The 24,485-nt window shown below is 43.8% G+C and overlaps 1 protein-coding gene across 1 annotated transcript; it reads left to right on the top strand.

Moving 5' to 3' along the window:
• Nucleotides 1-2,625: 2,625 nt before the first annotated feature.
• Nucleotides 2,626-24,485, top strand: SERINC3 (serine incorporator 3). The gene is made up of 10 exons (XM_056844013.1): nt 2,626-2,668; nt 12,918-13,079; nt 15,377-15,570; nt 17,205-17,284; nt 18,739-18,876; nt 19,382-19,551; nt 20,426-20,516; nt 21,484-21,664; nt 22,272-22,496; nt 24,311-24,485. The coding sequence occupies exons 1-10, from the start codon at nt 2,630-2,632 to the stop codon at nt 24,447-24,449; spliced, it is 1,419 nt and encodes a 472-aa protein (XP_056699991.1). The 5' UTR covers nt 2,626-2,629; the 3' UTR covers nt 24,450-24,485.

Raw genomic sequence — 24,485 nt, forward strand, 5'->3', positions numbered from 1 at the left:
AAACCAATGAAATAAGGGGATGGGATAAGGGCTGGGATTTAAAATACAATTTAGGACGGCCAGGAAGATGTGACCTTTTTCTTCTAACCTATAGAAAAGAAGGGAGGGACTAGCAAATCGGGAATGCAAGGATATAAAAGAGAGACCGCCTCTCCGAATATTTTGAGCACTTGGACTTGGTCCTGGTGACTCCTGTTATTGATCAATAATTGTATGAACAGATCTCTCTCTGCGTCTGGACTTTTCTCTTTTCTCAGGTAATTATAACATAAAGAGAATAAGAGGGTTTTGTTTTTAACAAATCAACATATCCAAACAATCCATTGTATTACTCTTTGTTAGTGCATGGACATATACATTTAATTCCTTTAAATTCAGACCCATCAGTCTAGAATGTTGCCATTTCTTTGTTTGGTATTTACCATGATCATCAGATTAAAACCTAGCTATATGCTCACACCGGTACAAAAACAACTCCCAGCAAAATATCTTTTTAAGCAGTTTAACTTGAAACTGGGTTTAACTTCAGCCCGGCTCCTGGAACGTGAAGAAAGCATCTTTGAGCATGTGCAGTATGCTTTCCCCTAATCCATGAGTGAATCTCAGCCAACCCAGACCCCCATTTTTGGATTAGGGAAAATAGGTTCCCTAGGGTTGCCAGCTACGGATTGGGAAATTCCTGGAGATTTTGGTGGAGGACCCTGGGGAAGGGACCGCAGCAGGGTAAGATGCCATTGAGTCCACCTTCCAAAACAGCCATTTCCTCCAGGGGAACTGATCTCTATAGCCTGGGTGTACACCTTAATTCCGGGAGATCCCCAGCTACCACCTGGAGGTTGGCAATCCTACCAGGTCCAATGGTAACTGCCAGCCCAGACTGCTCGTTACTTTTTATAAAAGTCATTATTACAAACATCAGCAGGAGAGGGAACACCTCAATACCTATGATGCCATTTTTAAAATTTTATTGCTATGTTTTATAATCAAAATTCAATCAGTATCCCTAGATCTTATCCCCCCATCTACTATTTTCTGTAATACGAGGTGGGAGAAGTCTCACCCCTGGCGGCACAAGGCTTCTTAAACGAATTTTAATAAAACTCATAAAAAGGGGGGGGAATACGGCACATAGACGTGGATATGAAGGTGCAGCCGTCAAGCAATGACAGAAAACAGGCTGTTCTACTGTAATGCCTGAAATCATTATATGCTATGGGAAATGTATTGGAAATGTATTCTTTGATTTGAAATATATTCTTTGTACTCAATAAAGTACATCTGCACTCATGAACATGCCACACTCAGCATATTAGAGGTGGCTTGTATCGTTACACCAAGCACTTGCATATGTTACAGGCCTCAAGCATAAGAGGCCCACTGTTGTGCCTTAGTTAGAAGCTAATTAAAGAATCCATAGATGGCCTTAGTATATTTTCATAAGCTGGTTTTCCAGAGATAAGAACCAGCTAGGAACCCTCTTAGTTAGCCTTGGCAGCTGCCAGGGTCCAAGATAAGAAGAACTGCAGTAATTTAGGATCAAATAGAAAAGCGCCTGACCATGAGGGTCTTCACTGCTCATTAGTGAGAATGAGATCACCATTTCTATGCAACGCCTCCGAATCTCTAATAGGGTATTCAAATCCTTAAATATCTATTATTGGTTCTATGTATTGATGCCATGTATTCCGTCTTTTGTACCTCCCATCACCAAAGATTATATCCGTGCTTGCACTCCTTTGAGGTTTGTGTGAATTGCCCTGCGCATTTGGGGCGGTTCTCGCCCGGTGTGTCTATTGGGCCTAAGAAACAAACTGCTTTGAACCCTCAACCTCCTACTGTGTTATTGTCATTGGGAATGAAGACAATAATACAGGCATATCACTACCGTTAGAACTCTGACAGGGTTGTTGCCGTGGCAACCGCAACCGCTCCCGGCTGTGGCTGGTCTGGGGGGGGGACCGGAAACCCCCTCTGAAGACGTCATCTCCAATAATATGGGGATTAGTCCCGTTAGCAAAAGATTATACAATTTAATTTTAGACGGAAGAGGGACAGGGGGAAGTCATTTGATTGTTAAATTAGAATACTATTTGTTCTGCTCATTATTATTATTATTATTATTATTATTATTATTATTATTATTATTATTATTATTATTATTATATTGTTTTATGGATATATTAAATGAAGAATAATAAAAAATTACTTTAATAAAAAAATAAAAAAATATGAAGACGTCATCTCCAACCTTTTACTAAACCCCCTCATAAACTCTCCTCCCCCCCCCCCGATTGTGGCACAACTGCCTTGAAAAGTTCCTGCCCAATCAGCCCCTTCTGCCTCCGTGACCTCACTGCCCACCTCCCCCTCCTCCTCTTTCCCCACCGCCGCTCTTCCTTGGCCCCACGTAGCGGCAGACTCCTCCGCGCCGCCTCATTGGCCAGCTCTGTAGGCTCCGCCCCCTCTTCCTCTCTCCCCCTCAGGATCGGCCTGCCGGAGCGCGGCGCTCGAGGGCGGCAACGGCCGTAAACAACAATAGCCGCGACGGCGCGAGGCTGCTGCCGCCGCCGCCGGGAGGGGAGAGGCGAGGGGGGAGCGCTCCGTTGAGCGGAGGGGCCGTGCTGCCGCCATGGGGGCCGTGCTGGGGGTCTGCTCTCTGGCCAGCTGGGTGAGTACCGGGAAGGGCCCGGCCGGGGTTGAGCAGGCCCAGCCAGCTGAGGCTTCCAGGCTGGGCCACAAAGGAAGTGGGGGCTGGACGGGATAAAGCTTGATCTGTGGGCTAAACTTACTGCTTTAGTAAATCAAAAAGACAACGAAGACTATGTGAGAGAATGGGAGGCATGGATAACGTATTGTGAAAACGAATTAAATAAGGGAAATGTTAAAGGAGGCTATGACTTAATCTGATTCAATTGATTAATGTTGAAAGAATGACGTATTCAATAATTAAAAGTATATAGGATGATGGTATGTAGCTTATGGAAATGATACAATGAATTATAATGAATTAGAAAACAAATACAGAGGGGATTATATAGATAATAATTTGATAAGAGGAGGGGAGAGGGGAAGTCAGAAAAAGTCAATACTGATTAGGCTGATTAGTTTGAAATTGTTTTATTTTATGAAACTCTGAAGATGACAATATTGAAATTGTATGTGACTTAATAAGAAAATTTACCTGGAACGAACGATGGGGGAAGTCTGTGTTTGGCTTGCTTGGGGGAAGGGCTTGGCACAGGATGCTGGACTAGATGGACTACTGGGCGAATCCATCAGGACTCTTCATATTTTAACTAGGGGAGTTTGTTTCCTGCCAGATTTTTTTTTTGTCTGATCTGGAGAAGTTTGAATTACTCAAGTAAAAAAACACACACACACAAGAACAGGGTTTTGCTTCATCTCGTTTGCATAGTTCTCTTGAACATATGAAGTTGCATTATACTGAATCAGGCCATTCATAGCCATGTCAGCAGTGTCAGCGCTGACTGGCAGCAGCTCTCTCGGGTCCCAGATGGGGGTATTTCACATCACTTGCAACCTGATCCTTTTAGCTGGAGATAATGGGATTGAAGCTGCATGCACATCAGATGCTGTGCTACTGAGCTGTGGAAGGACCCCTAAAATCGAATATATTGCTTTGTTTTTCTGTTTCTTTTAGCTTTTTGGCTTCACGTCACTTCTCTTCCTCCTCTGCCTTTGCCCTTTGTTTCATTTATGTGGGGAGGGGTTCCCTCAAGACTGTGATTCTCTCTCCTTCTTCATTTTCTAGTGACTTCCCTTCCAGGAATGATGTTGATTCCTAGCCAGGAAGTGACAGCTGAGTCATAGCTAGCTCACCAATACCTTGGCTGCTCAGGTTTAGAACCTTGATTGTTTATAATGTAAAGCAAGTCCTATGAATCTGAGGGGGTTACCGCATTTGTATTCCCAGCGATGTATTAAGAGTTAGAAAGTGCGAACAGTATTTTTTTATAACATTTTCAATGTATTCCCACCGATGTATTAAGAGTTTGAAAACGTTATAAAAAATACTGTTCGCACTTTGTTTGGCCCCTTTAGCTGTGAAGACGTCTTCCAACCATTTATAAGCCGTGGTATCCAAAAACCCTTTTAAAGCAGTGTTTTTAACATTTTCAAACTCTTAATACATTGCTGGGAATACAAAGTGCGGTAACCCCCTAAGTTTAGCTGGCAGGCCTTCTGTTTTGTCCCTCTTTCTCTGACCCTGTTTATGTTATTTGAATGGCTTTACTTCCCATTAAGAGTTGATAAAGAAGAGTAATTTTTCTGCAGGTAAGAGGGATCGCCCATCATTAGCGGGAACAAAGGATGCTTTCATATTTCTCCTGTTTGGGGTTTCACATTTGCTTTCGATTTGTAGCTGGAAGTGAATATTCAAGGTTTATTAATGTAGCCACTTGAGTGCTTTGAGGTTGTGCTAAGGATCCTGCCCAAATGCTGAGTTTTATTATTGTAAGGGAAAAACACATCTTGCATTTAGCAAACACTTCATGAACCACCAACAACATTATGGTAATAGTTTGCAAAGCAGGTCCCTACACAGCAGCTGTATGAAGCCTGTTGCCCAGCGTCACCATTGTGCCACCATTCTTAAATTGTCTCTATCCCAGAGACATTTACAAATGTTTGATCCACTTGCTTTTGTTTGTTAAAAACTGCCACTGTCTTTTTTTCTTCATAGTTACTTGGAGTTAGTCACTATCTTGGGTGTGTGCACACAAGGTATCGTGCTCCCTTGTATCCCAGCATGTGTACATGGAGTGTGTGTTTACTGCAGCTGAGGTAGATAAGCATGGAATCTGAGTTGTGAAAGCATGTGCAAATGAGTAACACAGTCCAGTTTTAGTTCCTAAAAAGAATTGCTGCAATATTAGTCAAACTGGGCAAATGTATAACCTTCCCCCCAACAGGGGACTGGCCTAGAAAAAAACAAAGAGTCTTGCGGGACCTTAAAAACTGACTTGTTCGTTGCAGCAGAAGCTTTTGTGGGGTTGAGTCCACTTGTCAGGCGCATGAAGTGAATTCTCAGTAAGCAAAACACATGAGAGAGGAAAACAATTGTGAACAGTATTTTAAGAGAAAGGCAGGCTTTTAAATTAAGAGCATAATACACAAAGGCTCAAACATATGAAACAATATTAAATGCATTATAAGTACACAAATTTAGACCATACCTTTTAAACATAAAATCAACAAAAGGTTTACAATTAAAATAGTGTGATGCTCTTCCTCCCGCCCCCCGATATCTTAGCTGAATATACTGTCAATTTTTCTGTTTCTGCCACATTCTAAATCTTAATAATCAACACATTAAGCAGTGGTATCCTGGATAGGTAACATTTAGTGGTTAAAAATCACCAGGAAAAAGGATCCATTTAAAAATTAACTAGATGCTTCCTAACAAATTCTAATGTGTTAGAGAGCAATAAAAACATACTGATGTAAGGTAGAATAGAGCCTTTATAGTTCTCAAGAGTATTATGAGCATTTAAAAACAAGTGACTTAATTTTTTTTACTAGTCTAGAAAAGTCATACAGTTGATTATTTTCAGATAGCTTATTTGTTTATATTATTATAGGCTTAGGATCAAGGTAGATTTCACAATGCAGTCAGGAGGATGAGACATCTGATAAGCAGTGTAATAGGACTAAGATTGCATGAATCTGAAAATTAGTGTTTATGATCCTAAACCAGGGGTGGGGAAGCTTTTTCCTGCCAAGGGCCATTTGCTCATTTATAACATCATTCGAGGGCCATAACCAGGTGTAGATCTCCCGGCACGGGGCGGGGGAGGCTAGGGTTACCAGGTCTCCAACCACCACCTGGAGGTTGGCAACCACTGGGGAGGCCATGCAGAGAAGGCCTGGAGGGCACCCCCGGTTCCCCCTCCCTCCCCCCCAGGCGGGAGGGTAGCCAGCGGTGGGCCCCGAGCAAACGAGGCGCCAGGGGGGGCGTAGCCAGCAGCCAATCCTCAGGGAAGGGAGGAAGGAATGAAAATGGAGAAATGGAGGGGGGGAAAAGGACAGAAGGAGACGAGGAAGAGAGGGGGAGAAAGCGTGACAGAAAAAGAGGAAGAGAGAAAACCCTCCCCACACACACACACACACCTGCACACGCCGGCCCCACGCAACCGGGCCCCAGGCTCCCCGCCTCCCCCAACACACACACACACACGGCAGCACACGCAGCCCCGTGCGACCAGGCCCCAGCCTCCACACCGAGCCCACAAAAGGCCCTCCAAGCCTGATCGGCACCCTTGTGCATTTTCCGCCACCAGGAGCCACCGGCCTCTCCCCCCTCGCCGTGTGACAGGCGGCGAGAGGGGCTTACAGTGTGCCGCAGCGTTCCTGCATGCCGCGACTGTAGGGGGCAGCCTTGGGGGAAGCGTCCCTCCCCCTCCTCTCGCTGACCAACAGTCGACGAGAGGAGGTCCAAAGGGCGCCACGGCCCCAGGAACACCCTCGGGGAGGGCTGCGCTGTGCTGTGCCTCCCTGGCTGGGCCCTGGAGCTCCCAGGGCCACTGAAAATGTCCTCAGGGGCTGCATACGGCTCCTGGGCTGGACGTTCCCCATCCCTGTCCTAAACAAAGGTCTCTCAGGTACAACTTTCATCCAGTGCTCAAAAGTGCTGTTTTTCCCATGGTTCTTTCTGTAGTAGGGGTTGGATCCCTCAGAGCCCATGAGCAGAAGAGTTTTCCATCTGTAGAGTATGACTTTCTTTCCTCTGCTGCAACCCCCCAATACCCCCTAAAATGCTGTTCCTGCAGGTCCACAAAACCTCTCCCAGCCTAGATCTGGTTCATACATGCAGGAGAAGGAGATGGGTTTGAAGGTGGGAGAATGGAGTGCGTCACTTCAGATGCCAGAAGGAAGGATAGTCTAAAATCACATTTTTTAACCCATGTTAAAAACCTTGTGCAAACAAAACCAGCACAACAAGGAAAGAGTTGGTGTGTAGGATCTTTCTCCTTCTCATACTAGTTTTGTATTTGTGTGGGAATTCGTTAATAAAGGGACATTCAGAACTGAAACCCATCACCTACATTCTGACGTAATGCAGCCCATTCTGCCATTTGGAGGTTCCGTCCACTCATTCTTTGGCATGTGCAAGTGAGGCCTAAACCTGCCCTTTTTCATTTGTCATATAATTTCCCTGCTTTGCCACACACCACAAAAGTAAATGACTCAACCAGAAGCATTCATTGGTAATTAGTTGCAGGGTGTACGAATGAGTTCCACAAGACGGAAGTTAGGTGCCTACAATCTTTGGTGGCTAGTTAGAAAGCACTGAGTTTCTAGGTGTAAATTAGAAGTAAAAGGTCACTTTGATGGATCAGTGGGTGCCAGTCTGTGACTCCCCAGGATCAAGCTGTAATAAACATATAACCTGTTGCAGTGTCTGGTAACAAAGCGGATTTTGCCCACAGATACCTTTACAAAAAAAGCAGCCTTTCATACCAGTCGTAAGTTCAGTTTTAAGAGTTTATATTTGAATAAAGTTCAGATTTCATTTTAAATATTAGATTAAGGGTAGCTCTTGAATGTAGCTGAAACTAAACATTTGCTAGGCACCCTATTTGAAGTTTTTAAAATGCATTTAATTTTTAAAAATATTTTATCCACACTCAGTGACATTGGCTGTTACCGCACTAGGTGTTCCCAGCGATGTATTAAGAGTTTGAAAATGTTATAAAAAATACTGTTTGTACTTTCTATGTATTCCCACCGATGTATTAAGAGTTTGAAACTGTTATAAAAATACTGTTCGCACTTTATTTGGCCCCTTTAGCTGTGAAGATGTCTTCCAACCATTTTTTAGCCGTGGCAACCAAAAACCCTTTTAAAGCGATGTTTTTTATAACATTTCCAAACTCTTGATACATTGCTGGGAATACCTAGTGTGGTAACAGCCATTGTGATGCAAAACTGAACTTATTTGCTCAGGAATGTAACACCTTAGGCCTATTAACCCTTTGTTTGCAATTTTTTTCTAGTTGGTGCATAAAAATCTTGCTGGCTGAATTTACTTCCTGCATCTGACAAAGTGGGCTCAAAACTACAAGCATCTGCATTACAATACCTTCGCTAGTCTTTAAGATGCTAAGATATACTTTTTTTTGCTGATGTAGCTACTGTACTTGGGGTTGTATTTCTGTCTAGTGCATGTGTCTTATCCCATTTAAACCAGACACACAACCCATTCCTGAGCACCACAATGCCAACCAGCTGTTGATGTAGTGGCGGTGCCACTGGTCGGAACCCTGTGAAGATTCTGCAGGAGGGGGAAAAGCACGTGCCCCTCTGCAAGGCTCAGGCTGTATAGCGAGCACGCAAGACTCCATGGCAACCTTGGCAACACCCATCAAAGTGGCAGTGGCACCCAGTGACGTCCTTGTGAGTGGCACACATAGGTGCAGCCAAGCACAGCCTGCTGATGTGGCCACTGCCCCTCTGTACCACTCCCCCCCCCATGGAGCACCAGAGGACAGGGAGGAAAGACCCAGTGACTGCAGCCCTAACAGAGGCATATGGTCAGAGTGTCCCCTCCCATAGCCCATAGGGGAAAGGTGGGGGACAAGATGCACTCCTGCCCCCATGGCAAGGGTCTGACTGGCAGCCAAAGTGCTGACCATATGGAACCATCCCTGCTCCATGCCACACTTCCCCAGAAAAAGAAATTAAGAAGTCAGCTCAAACTCATGACTTCCACTCCCGAGACTAGCACCCTACTCACTGGGCCAACGGGGCAGATGAAAAGGAGGCATGCCATCAGACGACCCCCTGCAGCCCTGAAATCACCATCCGACAGATGGGGCTGGATAGAGAATGCTGCAAAGACAGATGTGGCTCAGTAGAAAGGCACTAGAAGAGCATGACCAGATTGCTGGTTCAGTCTGCATACAGGGAGAGGCCAGAGACAGGGAAAGGTTTTGGAGCTGACATTTCACCTCTGCAAACCATCAAAGGCTGGCCCAGTCGATGGGCTGCCCCAGTCAGTCATCAGTCATTGTGGCTGAGACACCCCTGGGTATGTTTAGCCTGAAGAGGAGACGACTGAGAGGGGATATGATAACTATGTTCAAGTACTTGAAGGGCTGTCACATAGAGGAGGGTGCAGGGTTGTTTTCTGTTGCCCCAGAAGGTCGGACCAGAAACAACGGGTTGAAATTAAATCAGAAGAGTTTCTGTCTAGACATTAGGAAGAATTTTCTAACAGAGCGGTTCCTCAGTGGAACGGGCTTCCTCGGGAGGTGGTGAGCTCTCCTTCCATGGAGGTTTTTAAGAAGAGGTTGGATGGCCATCTGTCAGCGATGCTGATTCTATGACTTTAAGCGGATGATGAGAGGGAACGCATTGTAGCGGAAAACCCGGGTTCGAGGGGGAGGAAAAGAGACCCAAAAACTGTTATCAAGAAAAACAGTTTTATTCCAGCTGGACACCCAGTTGCTTTAGCAAGCAAAATAACTGAGCCCCGATTCTACCGGGGAGAAGACATTTATCCAAAACCGTGCTCTAACGGGGGCACGTCAACATTCCGTGCTTATCTGGTTGTTTAACATTGTCTGGAGCCTCAAGAGCTCCAGCGGTTCTTTCCAGTTCCATTTCTTGTTTATCGTTCACCATAACTTTCCATGACTTTTACCCTACTACGTCCAGCACACACATAGAGTTATCCTGCCCAGCAACAAGCTAATTTCAGTGCACTTACAGAAAGGAAAAGAGGTTATTACACACTAAATTAAATCAGACTGCTTAAGTGGATCTTCCATATTCAGGGGAAATCTATCTGGCTGTCACAGCATTTTGGCCATCTTCTGGGCATGGAGTAGGGGTCACTGGGGGTGTGTGGGGGAGGTAGTTGTGATTTTCTTGCATTGTGCAGGGGGTTGGATGAGATGACCCTGGTGGTCCCTTCCAACTCTATGATTCTATGATTCACAACCCCTCTGTGCGGCAACCTTATTTATTTGCATTATCTATATTCCGTCTTTCTCACAGGGACCCAAGGTGGCTTACGCATAGTGAGCCAGTACAATCACAAACATGGGACATTCAGTAGCCAATGCGTTAGGATTTTAGAAGTCCGGAACCACCAGAAAGAAACTACATAACTAGGATCCTACTTACAATAAGCTATATACAGCAGTATAGACCACAGGCCTTAATCATTTATCCAGGCAAGTTTGTAAAACCAATTTGTGCAGTGCAGCCCTATTATCTGCGCAGAAAAGCCCTCTTGTTTAGTTCAGTTTTGCGGTTTCTGGCAGCCCAGGAGAGTGGGAGCTTTCCTGAACTCCTTGGGCAGGCCATTTGGAAGCCACAGCGGAGAGAGCACATGTACAGGTTGTTGTTGATTTTGCCCATTTGCAGGTTGGCACCTGCGGAAGCCCCTGCTGACTTGAGTGAAATTGTCATGGCGGAGCATAGGGAGAGGGCAGTCCCATAGATAAGAGGGGCCAAGTCCATGAAGGGCTTTGTGCGTGATAGCCAAAACCTCAAACTGAGCCCGGTAACAGCTGGGCAGCCAATGCAGCGTCTGCAGAATGGGAGTAATATGCATGCTCCGTCTAGCTCCCATTAATAGCCGAGCCATGGCATTCTGGACCAAGCTGGAGTTTCCGAGTTGATTTTGAGGGGAGACCATACAATGCATTACAGTAGTTTGGTCTCCGTGTTACTGTGGCGTGATTCAGGTGGCCAGGTCAGCTGTATCAAGGTAAGGGGCTGTCTTATGAGCTAGGCTGAGTTGGTAGAAAGTATGGCCTGACAACATGAATCCCAACCTGAGCTTCCCTGAGTCAGAGTTCATCCTTCTAATGAGTGAAGGGGAGATGCTTCTGGTAAGCCCTGTGGGGGAATCACAGAAGGGGCGAAAAGGAGTTGGGGCATAGGGTGATGCGGTCTGTTTTCCCCTGTCGCATGAGATGGGCTGTAATGCTAGGCCATGGGTTCTCAACAAGGGGAGAATTCCCCCCACCCCCGGGAGGAATTTTAGAGTGCCGGGGGGAATTGGGACCACTATTCAGCAAAGTGTAATGTCGTGTAGATTATGTACAATCTGTAAAATTGTATTGTCGAAGGCTTTCACTGTCAGAGTTCATTGGTTCTTGTAGGTTATCCGGGCTGTGTAACCGTGGTCTTGGTATTTTCTTTCCTGACGTTTCGCCAGCAGCTGTGGCCGGCATCTTCAGAGGAGTAACACTGAAGGACAGAAAATTGTAGTTTTTTTTTTAGTTAGATTGTTTTGGGAAGGGGGGAATTATATTTTGAACAATGGTGAAAGGGGGGAATGGAGCAAAAAAGGTTGAGAACAACTGTCCTAGGCGCATGAAGAAGCAGTAAAATGTTATGGCTCTGAGGAATTTATGAATGTAAATAATCTTTGCATTGGAGGAGAATTGAAAAAGCCAGAACTCCTTGGGGGCACGGTGAAACAACTCCAATTTAGCTGGCCAAGGCATCTTCTGTCTCCAGTACACAGCCTTTGTGGATAACTTTCCTGCAAATAGAGATAAGAGGATTACAGGAACTCTCAACCACTAACTTTGTATATTAAACTCCCCCTGGGCTCATTAACAAAACTGTTTTTTGTGAAGCACCCTTTCCCTCATCGCTAGGAACTGTTTTTGCCTTACTGGAAAAATGAGGGAATATAATTAGTTCAACAATTGTTGTAATAGTATATTTATTGTGTGTCAGTGTAAATAAGTATGTATTGTTATAGTGGCATTTGTATTTAGTTTTTTGAATAGATTTTTGCACTGCTTTTTCTGTATGCTGCTAGTTTTGTTTAGACATTAGTACAGTCTTGAGTTTGATTTCTGGTGGATCCAAGCCATAGACTACTGTTTCCTGCCCCATGCGTTATCTCACACTTTGGGTGGGATAAATGTGGGTTTTCTTTGGGGTTTTTTTGTGCCTGCCCCAAGACTTCCTTCCACAACATGATTGTTCTTACTAAATGTTCAATTAATAGCATTGCTATCCTCTGCATGAATCTTCTTATAAACCTTCTGTAGAATTTCTTTACAGATATAAGTTTTAATAAAAGCAACTCAACTATATTGGCGCTAGTATTTTGTACAAGTCACGCAAATCAGGCTGCTGATCTAATTGCGTATATTGAGACCTGCCCAAAACGGCTCCATAGTTTTCTTAGATCTAAGTGCTGTCATTCTTCTTGCAGAGAAGTTCTGTTTGACCACAGTGGATCAGTGACAAATTCCAGTGAAGGCTGTGTTCAAATCACTCATGACAAGGGTTATAAATACACTTTTGGAAGGGGGGAATTTGGTAACTCCCCTAGGTATCATTTTTTCAGATAGATTTCAGATAATGTGAAAAATATGTTTAGGCACGCTGTAATAAATGTAAAGGAAAATCACCTCTGTTTGGATAGAGTTTTCTATTGTAGTGTAATTCTAGACCATATGAACACATGTTAGCTGTGGTACTCTAAGCTGGCAGGCCTTTAACTTAAGAGAGATGCTGTAAAGCTAGGGAGGGAAATGATTGGCAAACAAATCATATAATCTGTTGTGAAAAGAATCTTATGTGGTTAGTAAGGAAATGGATGACCGTGGGCTGATGGCGGTCTTTCAGCCTAACCTACCTCACAGAATGACTGTTTGAAGATACTGTGGGGGAGGGCAGAACAATGTTGTAACATGCTTTGGGTTCCTGTTGGGGAGAAAAGCAAGGTATACATATATCTAAGTAAATAAAGTAAAAACTGCATGTTTGTGAATCTTCTCTGCCTCCAAAGCCAGCATCTTATTAAATGAACCAAAATTTCTTCTTAAAGATGCATTGGATGCATGCATCCATATGTAATTTGTATACAAGTCCTACCATTTACGATAAAACCTTATTCATATCTGCTTGTTTTGCAGATTCCGTGTCTATGCAGTGGTGCATCATGTCTGCTGTGTCGATGCTGTCCCAACAGCAAGAATTCTACGGTGACACGTCTTATTTATGCCTTCCTGCTTCTCCTGAGCACTCTTGTTGCTTGCATCATGCTAGCACCAGGCATGGAAGAGCAGCTGAAAAAGGTATTGAACAATTGTGTGACCAGTTGGTTCTCGTTCAGTTGTGGATGTATTTTTTTGTACGTTCACCCTCCCTCCTGTTCTTCCTTCCTTCCTTTCCTCTCATTGATTTAAATTGCAGACCCCTGCAGAACCACAAGGCTCTCATTTTGTGCTTAATCTATGCCAAGCAGTAAAGGCAGAGGAGGGAAGAGATGGTGTTTGTATTACACTGAAACTGGTAAAAGAGAAGAGACAAGCAACCTCTTGGTTTGGCTCTGGGCTCATATTCCAGTGTTCCAGGCGAATGTTCAAGAGCAACATTCCAGTCTTAAGCTAATGATCAGTCGTGTAGTTTTCACTGTTCTGTTAAGCTGGGTTGCTGTTGGCTTCTTCTGTAGCTTATTTCCAGAACCTCTTTTCTTTAGGGTGCTTCAGTTTCCTAAAAGAGTAGTGTAGTCCATGCTCTGGGGGTACTGCAGTAGTTCTGAGTCAGTTTGGTCAATGCTTTATTCCCGTAGTCTCTCAAGTGTTAAGAGTCCAGGTAGCCACTTGGTTTACTGAGGGGCTATGGGTGATGACAAGACACGGGAGACAGCTGGAGTGTCCGTGGAGGAAGACTCAGGACAAATCAAAGGAGACATGGGTGAAAGCTCATCTTAAAGTGTACTCCACGGTGGTGGTGATGCTCAAGAAACAACCCTGTGGTGTAGCTTGCTCTGGGTGGTCAGAGGTCTGTTGAGATCTGGCCTGCAGGTGGAGGTGGACTTTTCACTGGCCTGCTTTGAACATTTTGCTCAGCAGTTTGCAGATAAAATCTCTTGCATCTGTTCCATCTTGGACTCTACATTAGCAGTGACAGGGTCAGATGGTGCCAGGGTGCTGGCTTGTCCAGTTGTTTGAGATATTTTTCAGTGTATTCAGTCTGAGGTTGCGGAGAGCCTAGCACCCATCTATATAACCCATGCCCTTCCTAGCTACTTAAATCTACTATGCTGTAATGTATCTATTAGTAATACATTATTAAAGAGTTTGTTGTTTTCAGTGTGATGAAGTTTAGCTTAGTATCCAAACATGTAGGCAGTCCTACCTGTTGTGGCTATGAGAGAGTTTCTGTCCAAATAGTTTCAGGTGGGTAGCTGGGTTGGTCTGCAGTAGAAGATCAAGAGTCAAGTCCAGTAGCACCTTAAAGACCAACTTGATTTCCAAGGTATAACCTTTTGAGAGTTAAAGCTCCCTTTGTCAGATATGAAGTCATATACGATAGAATATCTGATGAAGGTAGCTTTAACTCTCAACAACTTATACCCTGGAAATCTTGATGGTCTTTAAGGTGCTACTGGGCTTAAATCATGCTCTGTCCAAATAATATATTTTCTTTCGTTTACTACAAAATTTGTTTTCTACCTTCAACTTTTACTTTTTCCTACCTCTCAGATGGCAAAAAATTAAAAAATATATGTGCTATGATAGCATAGAGTGTAGAAGTTAGCAAGTATTAGGTGTCCTTGCAATTTTTCTTATGAAAGAAATGAAGATATTTATATTTTTGAATTCCATAAATACGGCAAATAGTACATTTTTATACTCTGTTATAAATAATGTGTTTAATGCTGTTAAATCAGTGAAAGATGTTTCAGTTTGATAGGCGTAAGCACTGCATATATTTTATCCCCCCCCCCAAAAAAAAACTCAGGGTGGGGGACTTTATCTTCCCATGGCATCTACATTTCAAGAAATTTTAAATCTCTAGGAAAACACACACAGGGATTAGTTGCCCATTTGTATGGAAGTATAAAACAGACAAGGAAGTCTTGCAGGTATATATATTGTTATCCTGCAGTATATGTGGAGCCTTAAGTGGTTACAAATTCTTTTTTATATAATTGATGTATGCTGGATAAGTGTTTAATAAATATATTTTTATATTTTTATTCATTTATTTTTTCAGAACACAACGTCTATACAGTCATAAAGACTTTTAGAAAGTCGTGTACATTTTTAGGGTGGAACTGTTTTGTTTTGACCACTGAAGAAGGCCATTTGGCCAAAACACATTTGATTAAAGTCCAATTCTGTGATTTTATGTCCATTTCTGTTGTATGTTTACATAAATATGTTGGTTTGGCAGGCTGTTGCAGAGCCTTACATATATGTTATTGATTTTAGCTTGTAATAAACATATACATATTTTGTATTGATATAACCTTTGCAATGTATAATCTTTGGTCTTGTTGATTTTTTTTCTTGACCTTTGGGTACTTAATTCCGTTGTTTTTAGGGTTAATTTCCCCCCCTTTGTTGTTGGTCTGATCTTTCAGGTGCCTGGATTTTGTGATGATGGCCTTCACACTCGACTGCCACACATAAAGGGTTTTGTTCACTGCGAAGCTTTGGTTGGATACAGGGCAGTCTACCGCGTCAGTTTTGCCATGGCTGTGTTTTTCTTCCTCTTCTCCCTGCTTATGATACAAGTGAAATCGAGTAAAGATCCGAGAGCTGCTGTGCATAATGGGTACGTTGGAATTCAGGATTGGCCTCCTAGTCTCTGCTTTGCTAAGAATGCCCACAACATGAACTGTGTCTAGGCGCAGAAAATGAATGGCATAGAGCCACTAAGGAGTTTACCATCCACGTCTTACAAAGTTTGTATTTTATTTGTTTAATTCATTTGTACCACACATTTCTCCCCAATGTGGACTCAAATAAGCTAGACAACCAAAAAAGGGGGAAAGAACTCTACCAGAAAAGTACAGGGAACCTGAGGGTTGAGCTGGAAACTAAAAATAAAATAGATAAAAACACTGGGCCTGGAATGCAGGCTATATATAAAACCACCAGTATGAAAGGTTACAAAAATAACAGTTGATGATGTACATAATATAAATGACCAATAGACCATACCCTTTTTGGCCTCTTGGGCCTTCCTCAGTGGTCAATCAACAAGTGACAAAATATATAGATTATATATAGTTTAGGCTGAGAGTGTGTGACTTGCCCAAGTTCACCCAGTGAGCTTCCATGGCAGAGTGGGGATTCGAACCTGGGTCTCCCAGATGCTAGTCCAACACTCTCAATTGCTACACCACACTAGCTTTCCTGTTACAGGGTTATTGGCTTCATAAGTGCGCCTCCCAGAGGCACACTAGAATTATAGCCACTTCTTTTAGGTGCAGAAAAAGATATTATATTGGGGTGCATTTATGTAGATGCTAACCATGGAAGAATTACAAATATTTCCAAGCCCTAGAATAGTAAACTTGAGGTGGGAGGGAGGAAGAGAAATGTTTATAAGTGTGGTTCCTTCTCTGAAGCTGGACGGAGACCATCCTTTTAAAAAAAAAAAATTTTCTCATACACTGCCAGAAATTTTGGTAGCCTTTAAGGACTCTTGCTCTTTTCTACTGCTTAATGAGATGTCATATACCTCCATGCCATGAAAAGCTTCAGCTACCCCTTTTGCCTTCTTTTAAAGGGTCAGGAGATGCTTCTTGAGGCCTGCTGGCAATGCTAGCAGTTATATGTGGCTTCTGAGTATAGCCAGGGCCGCATGTGCCTGTACTGGAGTTCTTGCCATCATTTGCTAAGCACTGGGATCCAGAAGAGTGCTTATTTACTGCCTTCTCCATTTTCTCATTAACATTGTGATCATTTTGTTGAAATCACCTGTAGATCACTGCCTGTGACTTGGAAACTGTCTTAAGTGGCAGCTAACTTATTTTGTTCCTAGATAATTTGTGTGTGATTGTGTGTAGGTGTTTTTATGACATTTTACAGAAAGGTTTGAGTTTCGTCTCACTAAAAGTAACTTTTGTCAGAGCACAAGAGCGTGCGTACTTCAAGAAGCATGTTGTGTATAAACTTCATTAAGAAATGTGTGTCTTGAGAGGTGCCCTGATAGTATCGTAATGAAGTGAGCTAATTTGCTAAAGATGCCTTAGTGAGGAGAGGGGAGAGTCCTTCTGCTGTGAGCCTGAAGGTCATTCTTGGACCAGGATCAATAGGAGAAACTGCTGGCACACGGGCTCATGAGGAAACATGTATGCATGAGTGTTGTTGACCGAGTATTTTTATTATTAATAAAATGCTTTGTGGGCACAAGAGAATTTACTGTAGGGGGAAAAAATTGTCCACTTTTTTAAAAAACAGGTTTTGGTTCTTCAAGATTGCTGCAGTTGTTGGCATCATGGTTGGAGCCTTCTACATTCCAGAGGGGCCTTTCACAAGAGGTATGCACATGTGGCTAAAGAAAAAAACATTTTTAAAAAACAATAACTATGTTGTGGGCATTTTGTAGAAGACACAAATGTGAAAACCTGGAAAAAGAATAGCAGAAAGTTGTTTTTTCTCTCTGAGGACTTGGTTGTATTTCTCCATTTTAGGAATGCCTTTTAAGATGAGGTTTTACTCACATGGAGTGTGTATATCTACACATTAGAGACTGATTCTTCTATATGTTGTAATGTCGATATAGACACATATTTTGAAGCGTATAAAGGTGACTAGCTTTGTCCACAATTCAACCATGAAACCACAGTCAGCTGATCTTTAGTTCCCAGTTTCCCTTTGCTTCCAGTGTCCCGCATTTTTTTCCTGGGAGGTAAAAGCATAGGCTGCCCCCCCAAATGATAAGGTTGTGTGCTGAATAGTGTTGGCTTGTAATTGTTTACCCTAAGATGCTTTTTGAGACTTCTTCAAGGAAGCAATGTAGGGCATCTGACCACTACCCTCCCCCCCAAAAAACTTTTGTTATATTGAATGAATTAAACACTTATATGGGATGGTGCTATTTTTCTCTCTTTTTGGAAACACTTACCGAGTCCAGTTCTCAATTGCTGGATAAATAGTTTCACATCTGAAAGTCTGAAACAGCCTCAAAGTGATTCTCTCTTCTGCCACTGCCAGGCCAAGTAAATGGAAAGGTGGTTGCAGGACAGCCGTTGAGCGGAGGAGTTCAGACTGTGTCAGCGTGGTGTAGTGGTTTGGAGCTGTGGACTCTAATCTGGAGAACCGGGTTTGATTCCCCACTCCTCCACATGAAGCCAGCTGGGTGACCTTGGGCTAGTCACAGCTCTCTTAGAGCTCTCTCAGCCCCACCTACCTCACAAGGTGTCTGTTGTGGGGAGGGGAAGGGAAGGTGGTTGTAAGCCGGTTTGATTCTTCCTTAAGTGGTAGAGAAAGTTGGCATATAAAAACCAACTCTTCTTGAAGGTGTCTGAATTGGAATCAGTGGGACTGTTTCTCTCTCTCTTTGGAAACGAGTCCAGTTCTGAATTGCTGGATAAATAGTTTCACATCTGAGAGTCTGATACAGGATTCCGACCCCCCCCCCACACACACACACACTGTTGTTAGCACGTAAACTAATCCTAAGTTCACACTTGGTCTATTTGTGTATCAGACCCCCCCCCCCGAGTTTGTTGTTCAGAAGGTGTCTTCACAGAAGCCCTAACTCTCTGTCTCACCTGAATGGCAAAAGGAGATCAAAATAAAATTGGGTGCTCTTGTGCCTAATCATGTATTTTTTGAGTTCAGAAGTTTGAAGAGCAGCTTGAGGGTTTTTTTTATTGGAGGAGGAAAAAGAAGGAGTGTGTGTAGAACATCTGCATGCCAAGGGAAAGTGGATGGCTTTCAGGGCCGTCAAGTGCCAAATAATTGACAAAGAACCCTTTATCCTTTTCAGCATGGTTTGCCATTGGCACTGCTGGTGCCTTCTGCTTCATTCTCATCCAGCTAGTACTGCTGGTAGATTTTGCTCATTCCTGGAATGAATCCTGGGTGGAAAAAATGGATGAGGGAAATGCCAAGTGCTGGTATGCTGGTAAGTGGCATTTGGCCAAAAGTTGAAGCTGATGATTTACTGCTTCGTATGAAACTGTTTTTATTGGCCAGCTTTAAAACACCCAAATGACACGATGTAGAGAATCCCTTTTTCACAACTCTGGGACCAAACAAACGGATCTGCCAGGTGTTTTTAAGAAGTGGATGGGGGCAGGTAGGGCTTTTGCCCAGCTTCTGATTGACTATTGGAGATTTGATTGGCCATGCAGATTTTTAAAAAATGTTGCTTTGGCAGCAACTGCCACCACAACACAAGGATCTGCACTGTGTTACTGAAGTTAAGCTGTGGCAGTCATTTTGTGGCTGGCTCTGACTCCTGTGGCAGCCATTTTGGGGGCGCCATTTTGTTGCAGCGTCCACCACGCCATGTCAGAATTCCGCAGGCTCAAAAAGGTTGGGGTCCCCTGCCCTAGGAGGTATACTGAAGCTTAACCTGTGTTCAGTTCACATTTTCACGTTGTAATTTGTGTGTACTTTGTCTTCAGCTCTGCTGTCGTGTACCGGCTTAAACTACATCCTGTCTCTCATTGCTGTTGTGCTGTTCTACGTCTTCTACACAAAGTCTGATGGCTGCCCTGAAAACAAGTTTTTCATCAGCTTTAATATGATCCTCTGCATTGCCGTCTCCATCATCTCCATCCTCCCCAAGGTCCAGGTAGGTAGCATTCGGCTTAGGGCTTCTCTTTAAGGGACTATTAGGCTTATGTGCTCTCATACTTTTAACTATTTTTAAATATTGGTGCTTTTAAGAGAACACGTTGTGGAAGTGTGTAGAAATAAATATGGTGGAGAAATCATGTAATATAATAGAGCTGCTTGTTTTGTTTAACACATTTGTGTTGTGCTGGGAGGGTCTCTAGCCACTTTGCATACAGAAAGTCCCAGGTTCTATCCCCAGCACTTCGTGTTAAGACACTCTATTAGGAGAAGACCCTCAGCTTACGTTCCAAACTGCCAAGTTCTGCTCTGTTGCTATTAAAATACACAGAACTTCGTTAGAGAATGATTGTTAAAATATTTTAGTTTTATCAATTTTACGATGATAATTTTAACCAGGGGTTTCTTTTATTGACCTTACACCTTTATATGTACGGGCAGTCTGCGATTCTGCAGTGCAGCTGGTTATCTAGACTTCTAGACAGATGGGTGGGAGGGTTGTGAATGACCACGAGAGCAGGAATCAGTAGATCTGGGAGTCTTGAAAGAGTCTTGGAGGATGGACAACATTGTAAAATTAATATGTGTAGGCTAGGAGGCCTGGATGAATGTTGGTTTGAGACTTTCTAGTGCCGCTGAGCATGTTTGATACTGCATTTTATGCCCAACCTTTACGAAGCTAGTAACAACATTATGAGGATTACCGAGTCAGGACTTCAGAATAAAAATAACTAGCAAGTTTCATGGACCAATGGTATGGTTCAAAGGCAGCTTTGTGTGTGTGTGTGCATGCTCACATGTCATGGTTCAGGTGACACTGATATCCGACTAGAGAGTGCTTGTGTTTGACGAGACGCCTTGTGTTTAAACAGGAACACCAGCCCCGTTCGGGCCTTCTCCAGTCCTCCATCATTACACTGTACACCATGTACCTCACTTGGTCAGCTATGTCCAATGAGCCTGGTAAGTGTTCAGATGTGCTGCTCATCAAGGCTTCAGAATGACAATGAACATAAGAAAGGCCATGCTGGATCAGACCAAAGTCCATCAAGTCTAGCAGTCTGTTCACACAATGGCCAACCAGGTGCCTCTAGGAAGCCCACAAACAAGACAATTGCAGCAGTATTATCCTGCCTGTGTTCCACAGCATCTAATGTAATAGGCATGCTACTCTGATCCTGGAGAGAATAGGTATGCATCATGACTAGTATCCATTTTGACTAGTAGCCCTGAATAGCCTTATTCTCCATGAACATGCCCACTTCCTTCTTAAAGCCTTCCAAGTTGGAGGCCATCACTACATCCTGGGGCGGGGAGTTCCACAATTTAACTATGCATTGTGTGAACAAATACTTCCTTTTATCTGTTTTGAATCTCACCTTCCAGCTTCAGCAGATGACCCTGTGTTCTAGTATTATGAGAGGGAGAAAGGCTTCTCCCTGTCCACTCTCTCCATACCATGCATAATTTTATAGACCTTTATCATGTCTCCCCTTTTCTAAGCTAATCAGCCCTAATCGTTTTAACCATTCTTCATAGGGCAGTAGAATGAGCTGCTAACGAAGGAAGAAAGTGTTGAAACCTCTGTAAAGATTTGGTTGGATATTGGGAATTGGAGTGCTGTGAGCTTCAACGCTACCACTGAACGATTTTGTGGCAAGGAGTAAATATTATGAGGGGAAGCATAGATCAGTTAAGTCTCCATCCACTTTGCATACATGGTTTTCCTAGGGAAATGAAAACTCGTCTGGAGGAATTTGAACAAATACCAGAAATGCCTTTTCACAGATAGTTTCCTGCAGAAACAAACACATCCTCAGGATAGCACCAGTTACAGGCAACATCCATGTCTGACAGTGGCTGTTCCCCAGACCTGATTTTAATGAGAGACAGTTTGGGTTTGTGCTTGATCTCTGGGATTACCTTTCAGATCGCAGCTGTAACCCGAGCCTGTTGAACCTCATCAGCCAAATAGCCGCCCCTACTGCTGGCCCAGCAAATGCCACTACTGTTCCTTCTCCGACGCCTGCGCCTCAAAAGTCCTTGCAGTGGTGGGATGCGCAAAGCATTGTGGGGCTCACCATCTTTGTGCTTTGTCTCTTGTACTCCAGGTAAGATCTGAGAGGCGAGTTTGCTAAACTGCAAGTAAACCAGCACCTTTTCATAGCATCAGTGTGTGTTTGTGGCTGTCTGGCAAGTGCATGGAAGTTTAAGAAGGGAACATAAGGCTGCTTTTTTACAATCCAAGATTCAAGGAATATTTCTGCAGTATGTCGTAAACAGTACTCAAAATAGTCTGCAAACTGAAAGTGACTTGCATGTATTTTTATTCCAATACCACCCCACCCCCCCTGGCAGTTCACTCTTAAATGCTAGGTTTGCAGATGCAGCTGTTTCTGGAGAGACAATCCATCATTGATATTCCTACAGTCTTCACCAGTTGGCAGTTTATTTGTTAAATTTGTAACTCACTTTTTCTGCTGACATACGGTTCACTTCTGGGCAGTTTACATGGCCAGACCTGCTTATCTGCAGCAGTAGAATTGCATCATTTACCTTTAAATTGTTCTCTGGTACATATGTTGGGGAAGGGCGTTAGACCTCAGGGAGTTCAAGAACACTTTCGAAAAGGCCAAACAGACTGTTCTGTGATCAGTTGCTGCTTTGCAATTCACAAATTTGAAATTCTGAACCTTTCTTTCTTGGCTGGTTTGCCAGTATCCGATCCTCTAGCAACAGCCAGGTGAACAAGCTGACCCTGTCTGCAAGTGACAGTGTCATCCTGGATGATGCCACGGGTACTGCCGGTGACGTCGAAGATGGAGAAGTTCGGCGCGTCGCAGACAATGAAAAGGATGGCGTCCAGTACAGCTATGCCTTTTTCCACTTCATGCTGTTTCTTGCCTCCTTGTATATCATGATGACTCTCACCAATTGGTACAGGTAGGTATACCAGTGGGAATTTTAATTGGAGATGCTTGTGTTTTTACCATTCTTCCGTACAGTGGGTTCATCAGCTCAAGCGGTGCAGGTGTCTGTAAGGTCGTGCTTGAGATGAGGTTCTTCCTTCCCCCCTCTTGCTTCAAACCGTTTCACACGTTCTCAGTAATCTTTGCAACAGCCCTGCAATGAAAACTTTGTGGGGAGCTGGAGAGGGTGGCTGAGCTGGAGAGAAATGGGGGGCTCAGCCGGTAAGTTTATAGCTGAGTTGATGACTCAAATCCAAACCTTGTAGCTTCCCCTACATTGCCTCAACTTGCAAATCAGAATTGTCAGCCTTCTCCCATCAAGGAAGGAATGCCGGAGTACAAAATCTTTGCCATTCAAGAGTTTGGGATGAGACTCACTGACCAGTCCTGTTCTTACCCAGAGTCAGAGAGGGATGCCATCACTATCGGGCATTCCTGTCTTAGTGAGGCATGTTGATGCCCTAAAAGTTCTCTTACAGTCCTCCTCCTGTGAGGCCAAAAAGCATTTTGATAAATACCGTGGGGGAACTATTGGAAACGACAACAGTAGAACTAAGGCACAGCAAAGCAGTTCTGACAGCTCTTGACGTGGTCACTCTCCTTTCGGTGCTGTGCTGAAGCCCCGCTCAGCCGACTGATCGCAGCACTTTCTGCAGTCAGCGTGATCCGAAACTTGTGTGTTTGTAGTGAGCCCCTGTGCCTCTCTGTTAGCTGACTTTTCCTCCAAACCGTTTTGATATCTCTATCTTGAATTTTTTGCACATTCCCTTTAAACCAGTCCCTTGCCAGTTCCCAGGCAAGTGTTCTTTCTCTCGTGGTGTGGGAGGGAATTTTCGTTACTTTGCTTCGTAGCTTACCCTACAGCTCACCTGTGCCTGATATCCTTGCGAATGTCAGCCCCCAGTGTCGGGGGCTGTGGAGGTTCCCCCGACTCTTGAGCACAGTTAAAAGAATGCATTCTGGTGTTTCTTTAATAAACAGCTCCTGAGCCTCATAAATAGCAGCGCAAGGACAAGACTTTGCAAGCATATTGTTTTGGCTGGCATGCAGTCTGTTAAGCTTGCATAAAAGGTTGTACTAGGGAAGGACAGCCTGTAAACAGTGGCTTGGCTCTCATGGACAATTTCCAGCCATGGAATGGGACTTCCCTCAATCTGAAATGACCCCCTCCCTAGTCAGGGGCCTGGAGACCAAGTCCTATGAAGAAAGGCTGAGGGAGTTGGGGGGGAGACATGATTGGAGAAGAGGAGGTTGAGGGGGGACATGATTGCTCTCTGTAAGTATTTGAAGGGTTGTCACTTAGAGGAGGGCAGGGAGCTGTTCATTTTGGCAGCAGAGGATGGGATTTGCAATAATGGGTTTAAATTGCAGGTGGAGAGGTACCGGCTGGATATTAGGAAAATGTTTTTTTTACAGTTGTTCGACAGTGGAATCAGCTACTTCGGGAGGTGGTGAGATCCCCCTCATTGGCAGTCTTCAAGCATGGGATGGACGAGCACTTGTCAGGGATGCTCTAGGCTGATCCTGCATTGAGCAGGGGTTGGAGTAGATGGCCTGTATGGCCCCTTCCAACTCTCTGATTCTAAGAACTGAGGGAGTCTGGTATACAGCTGGGGAGGGAGCAAAAATAACATCTCCCCATATCCATGCAATTCAGGTCAGAGACTTGGCCTGTTTTTCTGCTGAACTGAGTGGTACAGAAAAACTAGTGCTAAGAATTCTGTTGCTTTCTAGCCTTGTTGAAGCTTTCAGCATGACTTAATTTAACCTCTTCTGTTCATTACACAGCCCTGATGCTGACTTCAAAACTATGACAAGCAAGTGGCCAGCTGTGTGGGTGAAGATCTCCTCGAGCTGGGTCTGTCTTGCCCTTTATGTCTGGACCTTGGTAGCGCCTCTTGTCCTTACCAGTCGGGACTTCAATTGAAAGACAGGATGGAAACGAAGCTCCTCTCTGCTGAAA

The sequence above is a fragment of the Euleptes europaea genome, chromosome 2 (assembly GCF_029931775.1).
Source record: "Euleptes europaea isolate rEulEur1 chromosome 2, rEulEur1.hap1, whole genome shotgun sequence".
Classification (NCBI taxonomy): Eukaryota; Metazoa; Chordata; class Lepidosauria; order Squamata; family Sphaerodactylidae; genus Euleptes; species Euleptes europaea.